This window comes from Aquarana catesbeiana, linkage group LG03 (genome assembly GCF_042186555.1).
Source record: "Aquarana catesbeiana isolate 2022-GZ linkage group LG03, ASM4218655v1, whole genome shotgun sequence".
Taxonomy (NCBI): domain Eukaryota; kingdom Metazoa; phylum Chordata; class Amphibia; order Anura; family Ranidae; genus Aquarana; species Aquarana catesbeiana.
In genome coordinates, this window is record NC_133326.1 from 650904904 (window position 1) to 650925908 (window position 21005).

At 43.4% G+C, this 21005-nt stretch overlaps 1 protein-coding gene across 1 annotated transcript in view; it reads left to right on the forward strand.

Moving 5' to 3' along the window:
- LOC141133334 (tetratricopeptide repeat protein 39A-like) overlaps positions 1–15861 on the forward strand; it is a 79209-nt gene extending 63348 nt beyond the window's left edge. Inside the window, exons 16-18 of the mRNA XM_073622641.1 lie at positions 1506–1620; positions 1713–1829; positions 13216–15861. Of these exons, the coding sequence (XP_073478742.1) occupies positions 1506–1620; positions 1713–1829; positions 13216–13336 (353 nt within the window). The 3' untranslated portion in view covers positions 13337–15861. The remainder of the gene's footprint in view (positions 1–1505; positions 1621–1712; positions 1830–13215) is intronic.
- The last annotated feature ends 5144 nt before the right edge of the window (positions 15862–21005 follow it).

Genomic DNA, 21005 nt, shown 5'->3' on the forward strand with positions numbered 1-21005 from the left:
GAGTAATAAAAGCAGCTTTTTGCTATTGGGACAGGACAGGACAGGAAAAGGGACAAGGGAAAGGGAAAGAAAATCCCTGGACATAATTTAGAGGTCTGAATATAAAACTACGTTCTTCCTTTATTCAAATCCTATAACAGACATAAAGTGCATCAAATAAGTGCAGCACAATCAAAATCAAATACATTTTTTTAATAACAAACATGTTATACATACCTTCTCTGTGCAAGGGTTTTGCACAGAGTGGTCTTGATCACTCTTTTCTTGGGTCCCTCCTGGCTCCTCCTCTTCTCAAGTGCCCCCACGGAGAGCCGATTTCCCTTGGGGCACTCGTGCGGGCGCGCTCCCGAGTCCTGCTGCTGTGTCCATTTACACAGACAGCAGGACTCAGTCCCGCCCCCTGGCTCCGGTGTCACTGGATTTGATTGACAGCAGCTGGAGCTAATGGACAGCGGCTCGAGCTGCTGTACTCCTCCCCGTCGCTGGAACGATCGGGTTTAGGTAAGAAAAAGGGGAGGGGGGCCCTCTAGGGGGCAGCTGCAGCACAAAAGGATTTTCACCTTAATGCATAGAATGCATTAAGGTGAAAAACCGCTAGGGTTTACAACCCCTTTTAAATCATTATTGTGATAACAAAAATGTCAAATGAAGTTTATTAAATGGCCGAAACGCGTACGGGTGGGAGTAGCGTTGCAATTTCACCAATTTTGTATTAGTGTTGTGAGCTGATGATATGCGTTTTTTACCTATATTTTTGTGAGTGTTTTTACATATGTAGCAGAGAGCACTAGGGTGTCTCCATTTCTGTTTTCATGATATACCACATGATCATCGAGAGTTGGAGGACTAAGATTTTGGGGTGCTACCAAAGGGGAGTGTTCCAGTACAATTCAGTATCATTTTAAGTGGAGGACACGAAGGCTGATTTGACCCTGTGGTGGGGTCAGATATCGGAGGTAAGCAGGAATTTTGCCTAAAGGTGGTGGGCACCAAACACCTTGGATACAACTAGTGACTGTCACTATATTTACACTACGGTGGAATTTTATGAATGGGACTTTGATATTGACATTTTTGTTATCACAGTAATGATTTAACCTGATTTTGGATTTTGTCATTTATATGATTTTGATTGCGCTGCACTTATTTGATGCACTTTATTATTGTTTGGTGAGTGGACACACTTTGATGTTGTTAGCAGCAGTCATAGTTTTGTCTGATTTTAGCATAAGATATTAATTAGGATATCCACTACAGTTTAGAAATTGGTTTCGTGATTATATATATTTTTTTTTATACACTATAACAGACATAATCGTGCACATGAATGGCCATTGCATGCAACCAGCCATTCAGAGTGCTAGAAAACCTTAATGGATCATTCAGAGAACCACAGTAGTTTCACATATGCCAATGTGGTTTGTCGTGCAGTAAAATCTTCTACCCTGCTGACTGTTTTTTACATGGACTTTTTTTCTTGAACTTCCTTGCTTCCCTTCTGGCAGCCAACGAGTACACGGAGGACGACCACTGCTCCATCCTTCTCCTGAAAGGTTTGTGTCTGAGACATCGAGGGAGGTTGGCACAGGCTGAGCAGTGCTTCAATCACATCTGCCAGAGGTGAGCAATCTGGTATAGACACGGCATAGTGTGTCACAGATGTCCATGTATGAATTGATGAACCCCAATTGATTTCTGATCTCCTTTTGCAGCGAGAAGAAGATAAAATATGATCACCACTTGGTTCCTAACTCCTTGCTGGAGCTGAGCCTCCTCTACATACAGCAGCGCAGGGGGGAAGATGCCATTCCAGTTCTACGACGTGCCAAGTATGTAAAAAAACTGATAGCATTAAGGCTTATATCTTCAGTTTGGAGGTATATTTCTCTCCAACAAACAGTATTTGACTTTATACTGTAGGAGAAGTATGGCTAAAGCTCTTTTGGCCATAATTTTCCTGTGAATCAAAGGAGTGCACTTAGTTCTGCTCTCCTGTGATCTAATCCAGATTCCTACACTTTTCTTTTAACCACTTAAGGACCGAGCCTCTTTTTTGAGATTTGTTGTTTACAAGTTAAAAACAGTTTTTTTTTTCTAGAAAATTACTTAAAACCCCCAAATATTATACTTTTTTTTCTAACACCCTAGAGAATAAAATGGTGGCCATTGCAATACTTTCTGTCACACCGTATTTGCGCAGCGGTCTTGCAAGCACACTTTTTTTGGAAAAAATACACTTTTTTAAATTAAAAAAATAAGACAACAGTAAAGTTAGCCCAATTTTGTTTTATGCAAAAAATTGTAATTAAAGACCCATGCTGTGGAAATAAGTTTTTTTTTTTTATATTGTGAAAAATAATGTTACGCCGAGTAAATTGATACCCAACATGTCACGCTTTAAAATTGCGCCCGCTTGTGGAATGGCGACAGACTTTTACCCTTAAAAATCTCCATAGGTGACGATTAAAAAATTCTACAGGTTGCATGTTTTGAGTTAGAGGAGGTCTAGGGCTAGAATTATTGCTCTCGCTCTACCGATCGCGACGATACCTCACATGTGTGGTTTGAATGCCGTCTTCATATGTGAGCACTACTCACATATGCGTTCGCTTCTGCACACGAGATCGGCAGGACGGGGAACGTTTTTTTAAAAAAATTTTTTTTTTTCTAATTTATTTTACTTTTTATTTTTACACTGTTCTTTTTAAAAAAAAAAAGAAAAAATGTGTCACTTTTATTCCTATTACAAGGAATGTAAAAATCCCTCGTAATAGAAAAAAAAGCATAACGGGACCTCTTAAATATGAGATCTGGGGTCAAAAAGACCTCGGATCTCATATTTATACTAAAATGCTATAAAAATTTTTGTCATTTAAAAAAAAAATGTCCCTTTAAGAGCTATGGGCGGAAGTGAGGTTTTGATGTTGCTTCCGCCCTGCAATTATATGGAAACGGGTGGGGGCCATCTTCCCCTCACTCGTCTCCATACCCAGCATGAGAAAGGATCCAATCGCCTCCGCCACTGCCGACGGCTCCAGTAAGCGGCGGAGGGCACCGGAGCGGCGGGAGGGGGGGCCCTCTCCCACCGCCGATAAAAGTGATCTTGCGGCGAATCCGTCGCAGAGACCACCATTATCGTAAAGCAGACTGCCGGCCGAAGAAGAGGGTACCGGGGGTTATGGCAGCTAGCTGCTGCCATAACAATGATATTCCTCTTCAAACTTAGGACATATATCCGCGTGCGGCGGTCCGTAAGTGGTTACAGCTAAACTCCAGGCATATGGCAAAATACCTTTATGAAAATGCAGTATATGGGAGCTGTTTTACCTTCCAAAAGATTTGGAAGGAGCAGGCCAGGAGACCTGATTTTTCTCTGCTGTACAGCCGTGGCCAAAAGTTTTGAATGACACAAACATTAATTTTCACAAAGTCTGCTGCCTCAGTTTTTATGATTTTTATGACAATTTGCATATAGTCTAGAATGTTATGAAGAGTGATCAGATAAATTGCAATTAATTGCAAAGTCCCTCCTTTTTTTTTTTTTTTTGGAAAATTTATTTTTTTATTGTTTTCAATAACATATAGTATTCAATAAAACATTCAAGGACCGCTCACCACAATAAGAGCCGTCCCAATAAAATAAAACAAAACATATAGTACATAAAAAGGAAGTGCACAACCTTGGACATGTACATGAACATTGCCTGTGAAGCTTGCCAACCTGACCCACGCCGCTTTCTCAGAGACATAACCCCCCCCATCCCACAATCAACCAAAAGCACAAGGATCCATGTGAAAAAACGACCCACACTCTCCAGAGAGTATAATTTGTGTGTCCCACCATACAATTTTGCAGAAATCCCACCAACCCGTCTCATGGAACAGGATAACATTAACAAAAGGTTAAAACTAATCTGTTACATTAAGAGTCAAGGCCAACCATTCGCCCCAGACTTTATGAAATTTAAGAAGTGCCCCCCCCCCCCCCATTCAGATATGAAACCTTCCAGGACTCTACCGATGGAGGAGTAGAACTCTTTCAAGACAGAACTATGTGTTTCCTAGCATGAAAAAATGATAGAGTAAGTAAGGTCTGTATAGCTGTAGTAGAGGCCAGATATGCATACAGTCAGCCCTCCTTGCAGAACAACGCCAGCAAGAAGAGATGACTTTTCATGCTATCTTGGCCGGCGTCCAGTATATATAATGCAGAAATTTGTAGTGGATCAGTTGGTCACGGGCTGAAATTAGTCTGGTAAAGGGAGCATCCCAGACATCCTCCCAATCTTCCGTGTCCAAATCGGGGACCACAAACTCCTACTTGGCTCTACACACACTCATGAGCTGAACAGTCTCAGGGAAAAGGAACTTATAAATAGTAGATAGGGGCTTATGGAGATCATCCTCCCTCAGCATGGATCCAAGGGCAGACACTGGGAAGGAAACCCTTACATGTTTCAACTGTGTTTGGTATGCCTGTCTTCGCTGTATATGGCGAAAAACATGGGTATTTGGCAACTGATGTAGATGTTTCAGTTCATCAAAAGACTTCAGCTGCCCATTTGTGGCGACATCGCCAATCTTTTTAATCCTGAATTTCATCCAGACCACTGTATTTCAAAGGCAAAAAATTGGGGCAGATTGGGATTTCTCCACAAAGGGGCATGAGACGAGAGTGGGAAGGGACCCCCAAATTCCTCACCATGGGCAACCATCCAAGCATGTAATGCTGACCTCCATAGAAGTGGTTAAGACATAGGGTGATATGGGCCCAGGGGCGGGCTGGGCCGCCAGCTCAGAACTGCGCATGTCCTGTGCCATGCAATTTAGATCAATAGTGAGCCGGCAATGGACCCTGTTCTACAATACTGAGTCTGACTACCAGCCCAGATTTGCTCCCGAGTCCCGCGGACACTGCCTGATCACGCCGGATTGGGAGTCATGTGACCAGTGGTGGGCAGGACTGTTTGGAAGGTACACAGGGACAGGGCTCTTGGGAAGAAGGCTGCTTGACGCGTGTGACAGGCTGCAGTCTGACGGGGCTGGAAGATGGCAGCCTGCGGGAGAGACATGTGCTGTGTTGTTGCTGCTGTCGGGAGAGAGCGAGCTGCACCCTGAAGGAGCTGCTAAGTGTCACCAAGCCGCCACCACACCCCTCTATTGTGTACAGTCACATCTGATACCCTTCAGACCAATGTACACTCCATCATATCCCACCATACCCTTTGTGCACTCATCATACCCTGCACACGCCCATTACACCTGCTCAACTGGGTAAAGAGCTGCGTCATTGGCTCTTTATTGAGATCGGGGTCGCACCGTGTCATATTTGTCTTGCTTCATAACATCAATATCCGTTATAAAACCAGGTGGGCATGGATGGTGAGTTGATTTGGTGGTTCAATGGGCCACTTGACTGGACATGCCCAGGCCTAAGGCTGTCAGCCCCTCCCCTTTCTGGGCCCCCTAAATACCAAATGAGTCAATGTGTCATAGGAACCCACAAACGCTGCCTCAAGGGCAACCGCAGCATCGTCGTATGGACCAGTGAGCTACATACTGACTATCGCCAACTGTCCCGCCAAGAAGTATTTGTAAAAACTTGGCACAACTAGGCCCCCCTCTTTCCAAGGCTGTTGTAACACCCCAAGCTTAAGTCTAGCCACCCTCCCTTGCCATATAAATTCTGATACTAAACCATGAATAGATTTGTAAATAGCTTTAGGAATCCAAACAGGCGAATTCCGCAATGTATTTTGAAGGCACTTGTGACTCTCCTGCCTCCTCACAATGCAGTAACTGGGAACCTTAACCCCTAAATATAAAATGATAATAATACAATAATAAACACACAAACCTAACACAAAATAAATAAATTATTAATAATAATAATAATAATAATAATAATAAAAAATTATTTTATTTTTTGTTTGGGTTTGGGTGTTTATTATTATTTTGTTATTAAAAATAATTAGCAAAAGGGGTAGAAGCTTCATTTTAAGTAAGTTCACCCTTCCTATCAGGGAGAGAGGGAGATTTTGCCAAGCACTAATTTTTTGTTTAAAAATTGATATAATGGATGTCACATTTAACCTAATAAAGTCTGAGACTGAGTTGGTAATGGTAAGCCCCAAATATTTAACCTTCGACATCCTCTGTAGAGGTGTGGAGGTTATGGCAGACTGACAAACATCCTTACCCAGGGGGAGAATTGTAGATTTGTGCCAATTTACACGCAACCCAGAAAAAAGTGAAAATATGATCTAGAATGGACAAGGCCTGGGGCAGAGATGTGGCGGAATCTTCTAAAAATAAGAGCAAAGTGCCTCCTTGCCATGAAAATGAACTTAATCCCATAAAAAACATTTCTTTTCTCGGACATCACGGGACACAGAGCCACAGTAATTACTGATGGGTTATAGGGTATCACTAGGTATTGGACACTGGTCACACCCTAATCAGGAAGTTCAACCCCCTATATAACCCCTCCCCTTCCAGGGATACCTCAGTTTTTACACCAGTGTCTTAGGTGTTGGACGTGTAAAGATGTCCTGTGCTGAAGCTCCAAAAGGAATATTCTAAGATCCTATACTGGGGCAAGCCAGGCGACCGGATCCATTCAAAGTGTCTTTTCATGGCCGAATTGGATGGTACCCAGGCCTCGTGTCCGAAGAAACGAGGTTTTACCTGTAACGCTTCTCTTTTTAGAGAGCTGGACCCGCGGATCAGAAAATGGCTTTAAACTTCCTAATTTCTGGCGAGGTGCTTTACAGGCCCAGAACTGAAGGATCCCCCTACTGATGGGGGCCCCAGTCTCTGACGGTTTTTCCACAAACGGAGCCCACCGTGAGAGGCGAAGGCTGGGTCTGTGTAAACTGAACCCTGCGGCCTGGATAAGGTAAGAGGAGATTCCACAGAATTTTAATTCTAGTGGCTTTTCTCCTTTAAGGTGAATGCATGCTGTGCCTATTGTGACCACCGGGGGCTGCCAAGAGCACAAACCTTTTCATGTTTGATCTGTCTCAGCGTCCGCTGCATTAGCTCTTCCTCCAGCTCCAAAGGTAGATGGTGGGGGGTTTTCTCTGCTGGGATGGTCCCCCCAGGCTAGGGAAAGGCTCAGGTATGCTGTAAGGCGGGTGAGACCGCACTGTCACAGCCGCTGCCGCCACCGAAGCCGCATTGCGATGCAGGGCCCATCACTGCCGGCCTCCTCCTTATTCCCCCAACCCCAGCCTCCCTTCAGGCTTGTCAGAAAGGGTCGGGAAGCGCTCGTTTTTCAAAAACGAGGGGGGGAGAAGGGGGGGCGGGGCGTCAGCACAGCGTCAGCGTGCCCAGACGCCCACAGTGCCAGAAAGCATGGCCATTTAAAGCACACTGTACAGGTGCTCTGAGCTTTGGAGAGACACAGAGCTGACAGTCGCATGTAAGGTGGGACACAGGCATTCCCCTAGGCTGCATTTACTAAAGAACACCGGACTGGGCATTTGGTAGCAAGGCTTTTAGCCAGACTACATCGCTCAGCAGTCAGTGTTCGCTTTTGATACCTCACACCTTGTTGCTTTGCACTATGGGTAGAAGAGGTTCAAGCACCCCAAGAACCAGAGGCACTAGGGGGTCTCGTTCAGGTTCTGAGGACCCCCTGTCTGCTACACCATCCCCTCCTGAGGGACCAGGGGCAGCTGGACAGGGAGAGCCATTGGGGTTAGGGGCTACATCTGCTGCTGGCACTTCAGCCCCTGTGTACATTACACAAGAAGTTTTTTCCTCAACCATTTCTGGATTAGAGAAAAAGCTAATGGCCGCGATTACATCTTCACGCAGTGAAAGAAAACGCACAAGGCCTTCCTCTGCTTCCCAAGACCCTCAGTCAGAGGAGCTCTGGGATAAAGGAGATGAATCCCTTTCAGAGGATCGGGATGGGACAGATGATTCCTCTTCGGAGGATTCAGGTGGAGAGCGACCCTCTGCGACTTCCCAAGAGGAGAAAGTCTTAGTGCAGATCCTCACTGGTTTGGTCCGCTCCACATTTAAGTTGTCCCTACCTGAAACTACTACAGAAACCTCTTCTGCTTTGGGGTCACTGAAACCTTTCCAAGCAGCACATGCTTTTCCTGTTCATAATTTACTTGAAAAGCTGCTTTATTCTGAGTGGGATCACCCAGATAAGCGATTTCTTCCGCCGAAAAAGTTTTCTACACTTTATCCTATGGAAGAAAAGTTTATTAAGAGGTGGGGAATACCGGCCATTGATGCGGCCATTTCCTCTGTAAATAGTAATCTGACTTGTCCTGTAGACAACGCTCAGATGCTCAAAGATCCTGTGGATAAAAAGATGGACTTCTTATTGAAAGATGTGTTCTCTTTAGCAGGATCAGTGGCCCAACCTGCAGTAGCAGCGATTGGAGTCTGTCAATACTTAAGAGACCATGTTAAACAGGTCATCAAAGTATTACCTGAACAGCAGGCCCAGGGGTTTGCTAACCTTCCTGCGGCTTTATGTTATGCTGTTGATGCCATTAGAGATTCTATCGTGCAAACCTCTTGCTTGGGTTGGTGCATATACGTAGAATCTTATGGTTGAAAAACTGGTCAGCCGAAGCACCATGTAAGAAGCTACTGGCTGGGTTTCCCTTCCGTGGTGAAAGGTTGTTTGGAGAGGACTTGGATAATTATATCAAGATGATCTCCTGTGGGAAAAGCACTCTCTTACCTGATAAGAAGAAGAGTAAGCGTCCCTCTTTTAAACGGACTCTTTCCCCAGCGCCAGGGGCATCAGCCTCCAGGCAGTCACGAGGGTCTCCTCCGTATGGGGCAAGAAACAAGAGTCAACCCCAGGGACACAAGAAATCCTGGGGGAAAAGGTCTTCTAAGCAAGACACTAAGACCTCTTCATGAAGGGGCGCCCCGCTTGCTCGAGTGGGGGGAAAGACTGCTGCAGCTCTCAGGGCCCTGGCAGAAGGACTTCCAGGACAGATGGGTGATCTCCACGGTAACCTTAGGGTACAGACTGGAGTTCCAAGAATGTCCCTCTCCTCGTTTCCTCAGATCAGGTGTTCCCAGAAAGCCAGAAGAGAAGCAGTCGCTCCTTCTAGCGATAAAGCGACTTTTGTCGCAAGAGGTCATTGTGGGGGTTCCCACAAAGGATCAAGGATTGAGACTTTGTTCCAATCTTTCTATGGTCCGAAAACCAAATGGGGACGACAGACCCATTTTGGATTTGAGAGATCTGAAACGATTCCCAAGGATGCAGTCCTTTCGTTTGGAATCAATTCAGACAGTAATCTCCATCCTGCAGGGAGGAGAATTTCTGATATCAATAGGCATCAGAGATGCAGGCCTATATGTGCCCAGTTTTCCTGCTTAACTGAAGTGTCTGCAGGCAAAGATCACTGCTCTAAGGGAGCTGATTCTGACAGTCAGGGCCAAGAAGGGTCTTTCTGTCCGCCTTTGTATAAGGCTGCAGGGGAAGATGGTGGCTTCATTCGAAGCAGTTCCCTATGCGCAGTTCCAAGCAGAACTGTTGTAACACAGTATTCTGTTGACCTGGAACAGGAAGGTGCAGGCATTAAACTTTCCAATGCACCTATCGCATGCGATGCGTCAGAGCCTCAGTTGATGGCTCATACCCGAAAACCTACAGAAGGGGAAATCCTTCCTACCGGTTGCCTGGGATCCTCTTGCAGGCAGGACGGATGCGTTGGTGATTCCGTGGCATCGGCTCTCACCGATTTATGCATTCCCTCCCATTCTGCTACTGCCACGGCTCCTTCGCAGACTCAGGCAAGAAGGGAAGTCGGCACTTCTGGTGGCCCCCGTTTGGTCCAGAAGAACCTGATAAGCAGAAATAGCAGGGATGATGGTGGGTTCCCGGTGGACCCTACCGGTACACCCAGACCTGTTAGCTCAAGGTCCGGTGTTCCAGCCTGCCTCACAAATGCTAGATTTGACGGGTGGGCTATTGAATCCCACGTTCTGAAAAATCGTGGGCTTTCAGGTCCTGTCATATCTACCTTGATCAAGGCAAGGAAGCCAGCTTCCAGAATGATTTATCATAGTGTCTGGAAAGCTTATGTATCCTGGTGTGAATCCAGGGGTTGGCATCCCAGGAAATATGTCATAGGTAGAATTCTGGATTTTCTACAATTAGGATTAGAGATGAAGCTGGCCTTGAGTACCATCAAGGGCCAGGTGTCGGCCTTATCAGTGTTGTTTCAACGGCCGCTTGCTTCGCATTCTCTGATCCGAAACTTTATACAGGGGGTGATGCGTCTTAATCCTCCGGTTAAGGCGCCCCTAAACCCCTGGGACTTGAACTTGGTTCTATCGGTGTTACAAAAACAACCTTTTGAACCAATACGTCAGATTCCTTTGGTCTTACTGACGAGGAAACTAATTTTCCTGGTAGCTATCTCTTCTGCTAGAAGAGTATCAGAAATAGCAGCTCTTCCCTGTAAAGAGCCTTACTTGATTATACACAAGGATAGAGTGGTACTGCGCCCTCATCCTAGTTTTTTTACCGAAGGTGGTTTCAGATTTTCATCTAAACCAAGACATTGTGCTACCTTCCTTTTTTCCAGAACCTTGTTCTTCGGAAGAAAGGTCATTACATTCTTTGGATGTAGTAAGAGCAGTCAAGACCTATCTGGAGGCAACTGCTCAGATTCGCAAGACGGATGTCTTGTTCGTGCTGCCGGAGGGTCCCAATAGAGGACAGGCAGCGTCAAAAGCGACCATTTCTAAATGGATTCGACAGTTGATTATTCAAGCTTACGGTTTGAAACAGAAGGTTCCCCCGTTTCAGATCAAGGCACATTCCACAAGGGCTATTGGTGCTTCTTGGGCAGTGCATCACCGGGCCTCTATGGCTCAGATCTGCAAGGCCGCAACCTGGTCTTCAGTTCATACATTCACCAGATTCTATCAGGTGGATGTGAGAAGGCATGAGGATATCGCCTTTGGGCGTAGTGTGCTGCAGACAGCGGTACAAGGTCCTCAGGTCTGATAGCACCCTACTTATTTGTGATTCCCCCCCCTCAGTTGGCATTGCTTTGGGACATCCCATCAGTAATTACTGTGGCTCTGTGTCCCGTGATGTCCGAGAAAAGAAAATAGGATTTTTTATTACAGCTTACCTGTAAAATCCTTTTCTTTCGACGGACATCACGGGACACAGAGGTCCCGCCCCTCTTCTAATACACCTATACTGCTTTGCTACAAAACTGAGGTATCCCTGGAAGGGGAGGGGTTATATAGGGGGTTGAACTTCCTGATTAGGGTGTGACCAGTGTCCAATACCTAGTGATACCCTATAACCCATCAGTAATTACTGTGGCTCTGTGTCCCGTGATGTCCGTCGAAAGAAAAGGATTTTACAGGTAAGCTGTAATAAAAAATCCTATTTTCATATAGAAGGCTTCAGGGCACAGACTGATATTCTGCAAAAGGGATTGGACTGCTGAGGACTGGTGTAAAGTCCTTTTCTCTGATGATCCCCTTTCTGATTGTTTGGGGCAACCGGAAAAAACCTTGTCCAGAGAAGAAAAGGTGAGCGCTACCATCAGTCCTGTGTCATGCCAACTGTAAAGCATCTTGAGACCATTCATGTGTGGGGTTACTTCTCAGCCAAGGGAGTGGGCTCACTCACAATTTTACCTAAGAACACAACCATGAATAAATAATGGTACAAAAACATCCTCCGAGAGCAACTTCTCCCAACCATCCAAGAACAGTTTGGTGATGAACAATTCCTTTTCCAGCAGGATGGAGCACCTTGCCATACGGCAAAAGTCATAACGAAGTTATCACAGAAGTTGACTGACAGCATGCCAGGGTGAACTTCAGAGGTCTTGAAAAAGAAGGGTCAACACTGCAAATATTGACTCTTTGCATAAACTTAATGTCATTGTCAATAAAAGCCTTTGACACTTGTAAAATGCTTGTAATTATACTTCAGTATACCATAGTAACATCTGACAAAAAGATCTAAAAACATTGAGGCAGCAGACTTTGTAAAAATGAATATTGGTGTAATTCTCAAAACTTTTGGCCACGGCTGTATTTAAGCAACACTTACAGGTCTTTTCCCTCCCCCAGCCTGTGATTTGACAGTGAATGCAGAAACAGGAGACTGAAGAACTCCTCACTCTGCTCTCTCCTCCTGTCAGCAAGTTACTTGGTAGCACATGAGACTGATATGTGTTAGAGTATTGAAATGATGCGCTGGAAGCTTCTTGGATACAGCAAACGGCTTTACTTTTAGAATAGTAGATTAGATCTTTATCAGCATGGAGACAGGAACAGGAACTAAATACAAACAAGTGCACTGAACTTGGATAGACAGTACATCCTGTCATATCATAAAATACACATTATAACACTATAATACTACACCACCACCTGCTACATGGATGAGTATAATGCATACAGCATTTATTTCACAGTACTTTACATTACATGCTGTTGCTCTTCCAACAATATGAAGGAAAATTAAGGTTTGCAGGCATATGTGACTCCCCTGCCTTGCCACAATGCAGTAACCCGGGAACCTTAACCTCTAAAAATAAAATTACGATAATACAATCATAAACACACTAACCCTAACACAAAATTAAGAAATTATCAATAATATTTTTGTTGTTGTTTAGGTGTAAAAATAATAATTTAATATCATTTTTTAAGGTTTCATTATTTATTCATTTGTTACTACATAGTATTAATTTTGTATATTTATGATTTTTTGTTATTTGTGTATTTATTTTACATTTATTCATATATTACTATTTTTTGGTTTTTATTTTTACATTTGAGCAGAAAATAGTGCAAATTGCGCATTTACATTTTTATGGGACTAAAAATGCGCCAAGAATCTGCCCAATTTGAGCTAAAAAAAAAAAAAGCGGCATAACTTTTTTTTTTTTGAGCTTCAGGCGACTTGGAGTGGAGATGGGAACCACCTCCATAGAGAATATTTTGTTTTTTTTTCTCCTCCCGTGTTTTGGAGCTTCAAGCTACAAATTGCTGAGGTATGAATTAGGCCTTTAAAGGTTATCTTTTGTGCTTCAAGATACTGAAATATTACCACCATAGTACCCGCTACTAAATGTTGATGGTCTATTTCTTGTACATGTTGAGCCCACCGATGCCCATGCAAAAGTGAATTATCTATTTTTAGTGGAGGTGAACTTTAATTTTTGCCATAACTTTTCTTTCTTTTAGGAACAACTACAAGAATTACTCCATGGAATCCCGCACCCTCTTCAGGATACATGCAGCTTTGTCTAAGCTCAAAGCACCAGACTCCGAGGAGAACAGTGTAGATGGAGCCAGCCTCTCCTGACCAGTTGTTGGGGGACTCACTCTAAGCATTTAGAAATTATGATAAATTGTGTCCGCATAGTTTACCTGTGTAATATTTTAATGCCTACTGGCCGGTAAGGCAAACATTGCATTATTGTCACACTTCCTTCTGGCCATTCTGGGCAAAGTAAAGGGGTCACTTAAAGCTAAATTCCAGGTATGGCAATTTTTACATTGGTCCAACTTGGACCAATGAAGTATCTATGTGCCATACCTGTAGGATCCCCCATGGAAGCTGGAAATCAGTGTAGTAGGCACCTGTTCCGAGTTTTCAAAGCATTGGACGAGGTGGGGAGGGTGACGTCACAATCTCCACCTTGCCCAATCAGAGAAGAACTTGCATCCATTGAGAAAATGCAAAGTGTTCTCTAAATGCCCCCCCCCCCCCCATATTAAGTAAGAGACCTGTGTTCACAATGCAGCAGCAAGGCCGCTCGGCACAGGAGCTGGAAGGTAGCGGCAGTCATGGTAGTAGGGGTGCCTACTACAGTCAGTTCCAGCTTCTGTGGGGTATGGCACAAAAATTGCTATCATAGCCTTCAGCTATAAGATTTAATAAATGTCGTAATGTACATTGGCTTAACATGACACCTTCCTAAAAAGGAATCGAAGATGAACAGCACTGGATAACATGCCATAGGGGTCCTGACTGCACAAGAGCAGTTGTCTTACCTTAAACACCACAAATACCTGAACTTCCAGGTATGGAAAGAAACGACAACCACCACACTTTGCACAGTGCAATGTCCCGTGCCTGAGCAGCTGTCAGAGTTGTCAGGTGAGGGGTGTCTATGCTTATGCAAATACTGACTTAAAGAAAGCTGGTATGTGCATAGGACATTCTGAGGGGTGCAGTGACCAAGGCAGGGGGATTTGTCTGGTAAAAAAAAAGTTATAAATGGGCACCTTATGGTTCATGTCACTAGACATGTGCAATTCGTTTAGTCCCGAATTCGTTTTTTAACGAATTTTGACAAATTCGTTAACTCAAAAATTTCATATTTTGAAATTTCCGAATTTCCAGGAATTTGAAATTTTGAAAATTCAAAAATTCGAATTTGAAATCTCAGAATTTCGGAAATTTGAAAATTCGTAAATTTGAAAATCCGAAAATAAGAATGAAAATTCAAAAGAATGAAACTCCGAAAATTTGAAAACTTGAAAATCTGAAATAACTAACTAATAATAACTATTTAAATTATAGGTACTGGAACTTCCTTTCAAATTTGGCTGTTAGTGAACGTACGAAAGTGAAAAACGAATCTATCCAAAGTTACGAATTATCTGAAATAACGAATGCCGTATCTAAAAAAAAAAAAAAAATGAACGTAACAATCTAATAATAATAATCCTTTTTATTATTATTTATTATTAATTTGTTCCATTTGTTTTAGATGCGGCATTCGTTATTTCGGATAATTCGTAACTTCAGATAAATTTGTATTTGTTATGTTCACAAACAGCCAAATTTGAAAGGAAATTCCAATACCTATAATTTAATGGTTAGTTATTATTAGTTAGTTGTTATTTCGAATTTTACTGATTTTCTTTTTTCCGAATTTCCAAATGTTCAAATTTCGAATTTCCGAATTATGAATTTTTGGAATTCGGAAATTCAAAATTTGAACTTTTAAAAATCCGAGTTTCTGAAAAAAGCAAAAAAATCGAATGAAACTAAACGAACACATTTTTTTTGTCAGTACACATGTCTTACATGTCACCCAGCTCTTGTTTTCAGTTCTTTATTTCCAATGTGGGTTTCCTTCAGTGGCCTTCGAGGACAAAAAGTCTGTAACTAATGTAATAACCTGATAATTTAAATCCATTTGTAAAGCCAGTGCAGGCTGAAAACAGAGCAATTTCTGTGGGTTCAGTAAATGCAAAGGGGTTGATTTTCTAAAGGCAAATAGACTTTGCAAAGTGCAGTTGCTCCAGAGCTTAGTAAATGAGGTAAAGCTTCACTTTGCAAAGAGTGCCCAATCGCGTGCAAGGAAAATTTAAAAAAAAAAAAAAAAAAAATGCATTTATGCTTGCACATGATTGGATAATAAAAGTTGGCAGAGCTTCTGCTCATTTCTGGAGCAACTGCACTTGCAAATTGCACAGTCTATTTGCCTTTAGTAAATCAACCCCTTATTGTCACTAATCATTGACGTTAAAAAGGTACAGTTTTCAATATAAAAAATACACCCAAGTACAAGAACATGCTTGCATTCCGGTACAGGTTTATAAATGTTGCAATTTTTTTTTTTTTTGCCCTTTTTAATTCCGCTGTTTAAATCCAGTGTAATTTCTGTATTTATTTCAATTGTGTTTCTCAAAAAAAAAAATATATATATAATTGGTGGAAAGTATTTAAACTGAACATGGTCGGAAGTTTCCTGCCTGTCGGTACTAATCAATAGTGTGTTCGCCTGTAAATGTAATAAATTGTATAGTTTTTGATAAAGCTGTATTGTCTCTGTATTGTGACAAGAACAATGAAGTTGACTCGGCTTGTTCTGACTTTGGTGCATATTTGTCTGAACTCAGATTATAAAGGGTTTTCTAGTTTCCACCGCAGACAAGAGCCTGAGGGTCCAGCAGGTGTATAGGTGGCCCAGTTGCAACCTTCATCTTATTGCAGTAAACTAGGGGACAGAGCAGTTGCGCAATCTGTGCACATGTCTATGACCTCATTCACATGGCCACACTATAGCGCACACCCGTGCGTCTTTGCCCGCAGGGGGATGCACAGGTATTCCACGAATCCCCACGTAGGTAGTCCTATTCATGTCAATCGGACCGCTGCTCCCAATAGGACAGTCATGTGAGTGCGGACGCAGAGCCCCAAACGCAGACGGTGGGCATTCGGGGCTGCGCATCTGCACAGCTGTCCAAATTGAGATTGGCGGCTGTGTCCATGCACCCGCTGCAGCCCAATTGACATGAATGGGACTGCCCCCATAAGAATGCACGTAACACCTTTGCATCTCTGTATGGGCAAACACAGCCCTTAAAGTGTTACTAAACCCACAACAGTAAAATCAATCTGTATATGCAGTAAAGCATGCTTGGTATCGTCATTGTGGAACCTAAGGGGTTAATCCTCCACATTGTGTAAAAAGGCTGTTTGATCCTGTCTTCTCTGATCCTTCCCTTCTTCCACAGTCCCCAATCCATCAAAGGCAGAGCCTTTGGAGTCACTCTACACACGCTCAGTTTGGTGTATATTGTTAGAGAGTTTTCTTAGGAGAGTGCATGTGATCAGAACAGGGCCAATCAGCACTCTCCAGACAGAGGGTCAGGGGTCCTGCAGCCTTATAGGACAGTCAGAGCAGAATCAAAACTCCCCCCACAAGCTTAAACCAGACACTGATAGAAGTCACAAGACTGCTATATACTGCTGATGAGAAAAGGTATTTAGCCGTTTATAGTTACTGAAATAATTGCATTTCCATGTTCTGTGGGAAAACGGATCTGGTGAATGCAGGGTCCTGGGTTTATTAACACTTTAAGTATGCCAGTGTGAACAAGGCCTACGACTTTACTTGTAGTTAGTTGGGTCTGTGGGTGGGCCATGTGCAGATAGGGGCGCCTAACCTGTGCTAATTGGAGAGTAGGGGGCAAAGCTGCTTTCTTGCCTACGGCCCTTATTTTTACCTAACCTGTCTCTGTAAATATATAAAAGAAAAGGTATAGTCTACTACCCTGAAGCACACATTTTGGGTTGTTCAAGTGCTTTCTGTTTTGCTCATAGCATTGGAGGTAAACATACCTGTTGATCCTGCCAGTTTGTACACAGACCTTGCCTCCTATTAGAGTGATAACGCTGTAGGCAGCAATTTCAATTCACTCAACATTGTCACTTTTTTTTTTTCCCCTCAGTGCTGCTGCCGCTAGACTGCAGGGTTGTGCTAGCTGTGTGATGGTGCAGTCTTTTCCCCAAACCGTATATCATTTTACCCTTGAACAAAGATGTCATGCCCACACAACTATGTCACAGCGGGTCCCACCCCTCGTACTTGGTGATTGACATGATCTCCCTCAATCATGGCCAGTCCCGCCCCTCCTCTCCAGTGATTGGCATATTCTCTCTTCATCATGGCCAGTCCCATTCCTCCTCCTTGGTGGTTGCCATAACCTTCCTCCCAGTACATAGTTAGCCAGGTTGAAAAAAGACACAAGTCCATCCAGTACTTTATGGTGCTTGTAGGAGAATCCCTTCCACCAGAAAACTAATGCCGTGTACACACAAGCAGACTTTTCAACCGGACTGGTCCGACGGACAATCTGACCGTGTGTGGGCTTCATCAGACCTGCAGCGGACTTTTTCGGTCGAAAATCTGATGGACTTTAGATTTGGAACATGTTTCAAATCTTTCCGATGGACTCGAGTCCGGTCGAAAAGTCCACTCGTCTGTATGCTAGTCCGACAGATGAAAATCGATGCTAGGGCAGCTACTGGCTATCAACTTCCTTATTTTAGTCCGGTCGTACGTCATCACGTACGAATATGTCGGACTTTGGTGTGATCGTGTGTAGGCAAGTCTGTTCGTTCAGAAAGTCCGTCGGAAGTCCGCCGAAAGTCCGTCAGTCAGACCGCCGGACCAGTCCGGTCGAAAAGTCCTCTTGTGTGTACGCGGCATTACAGCTTGACAACTATACACGTAGTCTCAGCTACTGGGAGTGTGTTTAAATACCCCTGCTGCTGCCACCGATGTAAGTCTTACGTTAGTGGCAGTATAGAGGTTAAAAACCCTCTGATTTTTTTTTTTTAATATTTTTTCCTACTGGTTGTAGCTCCTTAGGGAGATTTTCTGCCACAGCAGGAAAAGACAGTGTCTTGCCGCGTACAGACGATCGGACATTCCGACAAAAAAATCCTGGATTTATTTCCAGATGTTGGCTCAAACTTGTCTTGCATACACGGTCCCACAAATGTTGTCGGAAATTCTGATCGCCAAGAACGTGGTGATGTACTATAAAGGGATAAAGTGTGCAGGGTGGGGATGGTCTCCGGGAATTGTGTCTGTAGGGCGTGGCATAACTGCAAGAATCTAAATAACATGAAAGTAGGGAGCTTAAAATCCTCTTTCAGGGATTGAAAGGGTCTCACTCCTGTGGGGGTGAGCACCTGATGGAGGTATATCACACCCTTGGAACCTCACAGGTCAATCAATACCTGAACAGAGGAGAGTTTCTGCAAGTGGGAGTTGTGCCATGGGGGAATATGTGCTTGGTAGGGTGGTGCGTTGAGTTTCTGAAGAGCTAATTCCCAAATGCGTCTGTGGTGTGCAGCAAACAAATTTAAAACATTTTTTCCTAGGGCACCCCCTGTGTTTATACGTTAACTCTTCTCTGTAAATTAATCATCACTGATTATAAGTGTATATTCTGAATGAGTTTACACAGGCTAAATATAGGGAACGTATCCACATTAAATGTATTTCAGCGGCAAGAATATTTTCAAGAATTATTCCCAAAATAGCAATTTTTGGATCTACGAGCACCTGTGTAAGACACAGGGAAATAAGGATTGAAAATCTGGACTCTCAATAACGATGGAGCTTGGGACAGGGCCACAGCGTGTGTAGGAGAGAACCCGAGGCCGTAGTACATCTGGGACATTGTGGAGATGTCGCCCCCCAAAGCATAACGCTTCAATGGGGTATAATGTACTCTATGAAGGATGAACAGCTGAGTCAGACGCTGCAAAGGGAATGAAGAGACCTTCGTTAAATTTTCCAGTGCCTGGGTCCATTCTTCATCATCCAGAGAATCAACATCCTGTTGCCATGACCAAAGGCTATTTACCTGTATGCGAGCACTGACAGCCGTTTATATAGTAAAGTATAAGTCTCCTATGAGTCCCTGCTTGGTGTAAGAGGTGGCGGTTGCCATAGTTAAAATTACAGAGGGATTATATTCAAGCTGATACGTAGATGCTTGGCTCTGTAAGGCGTGTCATATTTGAAGGTAATAGAAGAGAAATTATTAGGCAACTGATAACGTTCTGTCAGCCTGTTAAAAGTAGTATTATATGTTTGTGGTAGAGCTGATAAAGGAATCTAACACCAGCCTTTTTCCACAAGTCGAAACCCTCTGATTTATTCAGCTCCGGCAGCCCAGGATTATCCCAAATTGGCATATACTGTGTGTAACCTTTGTACATAGTAAGACTTGCACCGTTTTCCATATCTTGTGTATTAAATAAAAAGTGGGGATAGTATGTTGGCCCTACCCTATTACTGTCAGGGTAAGTGTACTCCAAGTTTTACCCAATTGTTTAAAATGTGCAAGTCCAAATTTCTCTCCACAGTCTTGGACTTGTGCTGTAACCACAACTCCCAAGTATTTAAAGATGTGACCACTGCTATTTGAGGTGTTATAGAAGGGAGTGTTGCAAGAATGGGATCTAGCGGCAATAAGACCGACGTGCACCATTCCGCCTACTGACATCATCAATGGGATACTATTATTGATATCAACTATGGGGGCATTATTCCTCCCATTAACACCAATGATGGGGCACTGATGCTGGGGCATTTTCTACTGCCACTGATCACAGTCTTGCCCCTTAAAGCCTGAAGGACAGTAAATTGGCCCTTTTAATAGAAAACTTGGAGACCCCTGATCTGCATCAAAAATCACAGGCATAAAGACAGATAAGACCTCTAATATGGAGGATTCACAAAAGCAAATATGAAACACTTGGGCAAAAGGCATTTAATTACCATGGATATTTCTCATCGACAGGGCCAACAAATGTCACTGTATAAATGGTAGGAGGAAGTTCGCAAGCACATAACACTTTAGGATGAGGTGGTTGAAGAGGAAAACAGAAGAATGAGAGAAAGGGAAAGAGGAATAGAGTGAACGATAGAGAGGAAAATCTGGGGCAGTGCAGAGGAGGAGGGAGAAAGGGGGTAGTTAAGGGAGATCCCAAGAGGCCCAACCAACCTGTCTAGCTCCATGTGGTCAATCACAGCAAAAGAAGGGAACGACCTAAAAGTAAGTGATCATTAACCATGTCCCCCAAACCTTAAAATATTTTGCATGGGTATCAGTAAGTATGGATATTAGCTTCTTGTGTATCATTGTGCCCATGAGTCTGACCTCAGCAAAATGTATTGATTGTTGTTTCCAAGCTTTAGCTAGTGTGTGCCAGGCTGCCATAAACACAGTTCCCACCAGCTTCCTCTGATGTTTATGAAGCGGTTGTACACGCTTATGTAATGGGGCTTCCCATAGGTGAGCTTAGTATGTAGAACCGACTAAAGCACATTATAGACTTGTATCCAAAAGCAGGAAGCCTTGGGGCAGGACCACCAGTTGAGCAGGGAGTACCGCAGTCATTGCAACCCCGAAAGCAGAGTGGAGAGGCTTTAGGGACAATTTTGGATATGCGGTCAGGGGTCATGTACCAATGCTAAACTAATTTATAAGGATTTTCTTGGGAGAGCATTTGAAGGCTCTACTCATGTATTTGAGGAACACAAAGTATTCTTGCTGCAATTAAAATCAAGCTCTTTTTTTTTTTTTTTATTCTTTATTTTAAAAGGTCAAGGAATTTCACAAAATTTCATTGCATAAGCACATATCAGATACAAAATGAAACCAAGATACTTCGTAGCACAGTGTACACATAACTACTAAGCGAAAAGCAT